Source organism: Drosophila obscura, unplaced genomic scaffold (genome assembly GCF_018151105.1).
Source record: "Drosophila obscura isolate BZ-5 IFL unplaced genomic scaffold, ASM1815110v1 contig_4, whole genome shotgun sequence".
NCBI lineage: Eukaryota > Metazoa > Arthropoda > Insecta > Diptera > Drosophilidae > Drosophila > Drosophila obscura.
In genome coordinates, this window is record NW_024542828.1 from 2,730,663 (window position 1) to 2,736,662 (window position 6,000).

General features: G+C 35.6%; 1 protein-coding gene and 1 long non-coding RNA gene across 3 annotated transcripts in view; both read right to left on the reverse strand.

Moving 5' to 3' along the window:
* Window positions 1-852, reverse strand: part of LOC121404757 — a 36,647-nt gene extending 35,795 nt beyond the window's left edge. Inside the window, exon 1 of the long non-coding RNA XR_005968190.1 lies at window positions 380-852. This is a non-coding gene — a long non-coding RNA (uncharacterized LOC121404757). The remainder of the gene's footprint in view (window positions 1-379) is intronic.
* Window positions 853-1,195: 343 nt separating this feature from the next.
* Window positions 1,196-3,453, reverse strand: LOC111072351. 2 transcript variants are annotated; one of them, XM_022364146.2, is made up of 4 exons: window positions 3,191-3,453; window positions 2,806-2,965; window positions 2,196-2,740; window positions 1,196-2,137 (listed from the first exon to the last, which is right to left on the reverse strand). In XM_022364146.2, exons 1-4 carry the CDS (start codon window positions 3,269-3,271, stop codon window positions 2,066-2,068), a joined length of 858 nt encoding a protein of 285 aa, XP_022219838.2. In that variant the 5' UTR covers window positions 3,272-3,453; the 3' UTR covers window positions 1,196-2,065. The 2 variants fall into 2 exon arrangements, with proteins under 2 accessions (XP_022219838.2, XP_022219830.2); XM_022364138.2 differs by having other exon boundaries at window positions 1,197-2,137; window positions 2,806-3,450.
* Window positions 3,454-6,000: the final 2,547 nt, after the last annotated feature.

Consider the following 6,000-nt stretch of genomic DNA (forward strand, 5'->3'; position numbering starts at 1 on the left):
AAACCAAAAAAAAGAGGGGGATAACTTTGTGGTTTACTTTTATGTCGCATAACATTTGCCATCATTTGAGTTCTTGTAACATTTAGAAGTAAAGTTCTTGTAGAGAGAAACTCAATAGCCGCTCAGCCTCCAAGCAGATAAAATTTCGTAAACACTACATATAATATTTAATGCATTTTTTTCATACAAAATAGGAGGCTCCAATAACTTAACAAAACAACGGCGACAATATGTTTGGCTATTGTTTGATTTGTTTGTTTTCAATACTCTTTTACAGAAAATATTCAACAATACTTCGGTACTCCCAGGCTCTATAAGTAATTTGATCACCAAAAAGATTTCACTGAGTTTTTAAAATTTATTTCATCAGTTTTAATACCTTTATCAATATTTGCGTAATTTCCTAAGCAACAGAGTGCTGCCTGACTGTTTGTAGACACTATTGTAAAAATCTGAGAGCTACATATGTGGTGCTGCAATCACTCTCGTTTCACTGTAAATCAGATGTGTCACTAGGGTTTCACTGTATACCAGGTCTCCAATCACTGATGTTGCACTTAGACCTTTGTGGGTGGTGTATTTACTGGTCTGCAAACAATATAATTTCACTGTAGTACTTTATGCTGGCTGGCTGTTTCACTGTATATTGATGCAGCATTTCTCCAATGCTTTTATGATTTGTATTTCGCTGTGACACTGATAACACTCTTCTTTCTGTTCACTTAGTAAGGCTTGACGTAAGGTGTTTTGGACCGAGACTGTTGTTTCCGTTTTCCGTCCGCTCCGCACAAAGTTCCCGTTAGGACTGACGGCTGGAAACGAGCCGTTAGCAGGCACAATGTTCAAAATGACAAGCAGAGCACTGCTCACTGTTATCTGTTAACAGAGTGTGCAGATGGAATCGTAAGCTATAAAATGAAAATATGATGTAATTTTTTTTAAAGATAAATACATAAACTTTGGATATAAGTATTTAAAAAATCATCCAAAAATAAGAAATTGAATCAGATGCTATAGTATATATATATGTACACACATACATGTGTAGTTAATGTAGGATGGTTGAGTCTTCAGGGACATTAAAACACTCTGGTTTTATTCAAAATATACACACAACATTAGAAACTATTGGTTTCTTTACATTTTTTTATTTTATTAAATAAAATAACTCATAAAAAACTGATTATTGCAGAGAATTTTAAATGTACAATTTTTAATAATTTATGAGAAATATTATTTTATACACGTCCAGCATAATGTTATGTTTCCAGAGTCAGACCATGTTAACAGTCAGTTCTCTCACCTATTCGGCTGTTGCTCTCTCGCTCTCTTTTACTTTAACCGGAATTAAGTGGAATTGAAACGTTCGGTTATTTCTTTCGTCGCACGAGCTCGAACCTACGGCAACACGCTCAAACTTGGTACACAACCAACGTGACAGACCGCCAACACGTTGTGTTTACGTTTTTTTCGAGTGTTTCGCCGTTCGAACGTGTTTGAGTGCGTTTGATGGCGTTTGATGTGTGCCTAGCAACATGCTGCGTTTCTTCGGAAACGTATGCTAATAACACGAATATTAATACCCTAAGGGAATGTTACAGAAGTAGATTATACCTTCTATCAGAGGGTGATTGGGTAGGGCTAAGGAATGAAAAAAACAAGACTAATGGCTATTTCCCATCTTAAAAATTATTTAACAGGCTTAACAAACTTAACAATGTTAACAGATGAGAGGGCATTCCAATGTCAAAAGTGCTCCAGAACTTATTCGCAAAAATACCCTTTAACAGATTTTTTCCAAAGGTTTGGTCCAAAACAAGTACTTCCCCAATAATAAAAAGGTTTTAGAGGTTATAATCTTTCATATGGTCTTATAACTTGGCATAACGGTGGTAGTCACAATTGTATTATTTTCTTCTTTTTAATTTTCATCAACTTGCTCTCTCTCCTCTCTCTGCCAGAAATGCAAACAATGGTGTTGAACTTTGTTGCTCTGGTGTCCCGAGCATTTCTTCCAGATCGCACACATGACATACACTCGTGGCTCATTTTTATTTTTTTATTCTCAAATATACATTTGATCGAATTGAATCAATGTAATTAAGTTCCAAACTTCAGAATTTGGGAATAAGTTCATCTGTAATAGAAACTTGCTTATATTGGATCAACAATTTCACTCCAGAACAAACCCTTACCAATTCCTGCTTAAGTTCGTCTGTTTTACCACAGTGCACCTCCATTTTAAGACGTCTGTCTGTGTTAAAACCATTCTCCTTTAAAGCGGTTATAAGGGACTCCAGAAATGAGAAGAATAGGACACGTATAATTCCTTTTCTAGTGATAAGAAACTCCAAGCGTTTACACTTTCTGATAACAATTATTAAATTATTGGCATAGAATTCATCTTTGCTATAATAAGGTAATAAATGTAGATACTTCAGGGTGTTTGCGTACTTTCCAATAATTTCACCAAATTTTTTAATGTAATACGCAATGCTTAGTAATGTCAACCTTTTAAGCTTCGAACATACTGGCAAGTCCAATGCAATTTCGAAAAACGAAAGCATCAGATGTTCCAATTCAGGATATAAATAATCCAGTTTCAGATCTGATACATTTCCCAACCCATTCCCAACAGTCAATTCGCGAAGTTTCTTTAGATGGGAGCATATTTCGAAAATATTTCGTATCTCGTTCACTTCCAACTTTTCCAAGTGAGTCAGCTTCCGTATATGTAGACCTGAAACAAATTTAAAGCACTTGTCAGGAATATTCTTTTCGTATTAAGTAGTTTAAAATTCTTACCTTGGGCCGTCGAAATTCCGTCCAAATGCAAATTTTTACAGTATGGATTTACGTACTGGAGCAGATCAATTCCGCGATAATCGTAATTATATAAGGAAAGAGTTTCTATGCATGTCATGTTTAAAACAGGTTTGAATGCGTTAAAATTTTCATTTGTTATCTGCAATTTAACATATCTAAGGTTATTGCAGTACTTTTCTATGAGTTCTCCAAGTTGATTTAGTACATTAGTACATTGTATTGAAATATAATCAACAGTGGATCCGAATAATGACAGAATAACTTTTAATTCGTCGTCTGACCATGTTTCCTCTTCCCGGATGTAAAGTGACTTATATTTCTCTCTAGCGTGGCGGGCAAACACACATCCAAGCTGTTGGCTTACTTGAGCCAATTGCAGTTGGTCTGTTTCTTTGAGGTATCCAAAGACTTTGTCAGTGATCTCGGTTGGTAAATTTTGTATCATTTTGAAACCGAAACACGGACACAACACGTTCTGAGCGAAGAGGTTGGAGTAAAGAAATTTTTGGAGATTATGGTGTACAGGCAACTGGTTAAAAAAAGAATTCTAATTTTTTTGACGTTCTCACTTTCGATCGTGTCGACTAAGTGACTGCAGACGTGCGGCTAAGCACTTATTTTTATTTACCGAGCTTGACTTTTCGCACTCTTTACACATTATCGCTCAATTCTCTTTCTATCCTTCATGTTCTTACTCTCTCAGCAACAAATACCATAGTGTGAGCGATAATTGCACAAGCATCGCTACTCTGAATACTCTATAGCATCTCTCCCTTGCTCCCAACAAATACGGACTCTGATATGAGGAAAATCTAATAACAAACGGAATAAGGAATAAATGTGTTGCGTAATTTGTTGCGTCTTTGTCTTGATTCATTATAACGGGCAGTCAACAAGTATAGGGTTTAGGTTTATTCGTTTATTATTATTATTTATTATTATTATTTATTTATTATTATTTATTATTATTCGGTTTATTCGATTTGTGTTGATTATGAACATACATAAGCCAGCAGGAAGATGTACTTTTTACATCGGTTAAGCACATTCGGCTTGTAAATATCTTTTAAGTGCTCGAATATTTTAATACCCTGCACTCATATAAGAATAACTTTGATTTTGATGAATAATAATAATTGAAAGAGCGACTGCGGCTGTACTTAAATTCCGTTTATCGTTGCTAGTCCCTCTGCTGTGACTTCTGACAAATGTCGCGATTAAAGCAGAGGCGAAGAACGACATTATATTTTCATTATATGACATAAGACTTTGCTAACTGACTAACTGCAAAAATCGAGAAAGCCTTCTGGAATATGCCTGCAGTCAGAGCGAGAAAACAAATATATGATTGCGTCCAGTTGCTTTCCAGTTGAGCTGGGAGTGTTTTTATATTTCCATCGCTTGGCTGATTCTGTCGACCCGCTGCTGATTGTTTTTCTCCTTCTTCTTCTTCTTCTTGGGGCAACAGTAATCTCCAGAAGGTATTCCCGTCTTTTGGTCTACAATTAGTTTTTACGCTCAAGTGATTTGATACACTGGACCTCCCCCTTTGTGACATACACACCCTGTTGTTAACGAGACAACGTTTAATTAACCGTTTTTCCAGTTTCGGGGGCTTCCACACGCACCACGATGGCCATAAAACCGTTAAATAACTGAAAATCTTATGATATGAACTATTATACCCTTTTAATGGGCAATAATAAGGGTATATGGGAGTTCGTGGAGAGGTACGTAACAGGTTAATGTTCAATCTCATTGTAGGAGTGACTTCTTATACAGTTTTTAGCTGTTTAAACTTTATTCTGATTGGATAAATGGGTATAAAATAATCCGAATGTCTTCCAAAATGTTACCATTTATTATCTTCACTTAATTTGATCATCCGGCGAGCGAAAAGAGAGACCCTGACACCAAGTTAACCCATTTTTTCGACGAGGATAAGCTAAATAACTCGCATGCCGCTCGAGGCTCCTATCCTATCTGTCCTTCCACATGAGCGGCCCCAGTCAGGTGTCTATTAACTGCTAAGATTTTTGAAGCATGCCACCACCAGTCGGTCACAACCCCGCACAACCCCTCTATGATGCTTACCCAACAAATTTCCCATTAAAATCAAATGGAATTTCATATATTCCCAAAGGGGGGAGGAGGAGGAAGCGAGAGAAGGGAGAGAGAGTCTCTAGATACTACAACCAGAGGAGACGATGCCACAGCTGCAGCGACATTCGCTGCCGCTGCCGTACTTAATGACTAATGGACTCTTAATGATGTAACAAGGTGCACACACAGATACAGACACCCACACACATTGACACCTTTGAAGCAATGAGGCAAAGGATGTCGCCGCTGTTTGGGCGGATGCTGCACGATGCTGCATCCTGACAACAAAGTTCAAAACTTAATAATGCAACATTAGTTGCCGCGACGATGACGTTGACAATATACACGACTACACCCAAAGAAACATAGAATATGCGAAGGTAATCAGTGGCAGATCCTTGATTAAAAGAGGTTTATAATAACACAAATATCCTCAAAACCATCTATATAAAATGAGATACAAATATATTTAGATTAAATTTGTATTTGTTCTTACACGACTTCTTATATCCCATAAATAAAGCGAAATAAAGCTAATATATCTAATAAATATGTATACCCAAATTTTCCCATATCTTATAATATGTATAAAATTACTTATAATATTTAGGCAAAGAAAATCTGAAATAAAGCATATGAATTTTTCTATGACATTGTAAAGTTTCTTGCAAGTTTAAGTCGAAATAAGAAATGGAAATATTATCTTGTTAATATTTCTAAATACTGCAATGTCTATTAATAATAATAAATATTGGGAAGAACATCTTAGGTTCCCTATATAGCCACAAGTTTTGTTTAAGTTTCGATCAAAATGAAGCATCTAAAACCTGTTCTGATATCAAATTTTATTGGATTAAATAGATTATTTTTATAAAATTATTTTATTCTTGAGTTTTACATGCTCTTTGACATATAGAATGTTAGGATGTTAGACATCCTAAACGTACATACGAGTACGTTTAAATATGATTTATTTTCTATATTCCCGAATAGAAAGTTATCGCATTCCTTGTGTAATGTTTGCTTTATAAATCTGTAAGTCATTCTTTTCTCTCTCTGCACTTTATTTCG

Bases quoted from the DNA above. Each gene is read 5' to 3' on its own strand.
- LOC111072351 (XM_022364138.2), bottom strand. From the start codon at position 3,271: ATGATACAAAATTTACCAACCGAGATCACTGACAAAGTCTTTGGATAC. The intron at 2,741-2,805 runs GTAAGAATTTTA...AATTTGTTTCAG, and splicing joins CGGAATTTCGACGGCCCAAG to GTCTACATATACGGAAGCTG. The intron at 2,138-2,195 runs GTAAGGGTTTGT...TTTCTATTACAG, and splicing joins ACGAACTTAAGCAGGAATTG to ATGAACTTATTCCCAAATTC.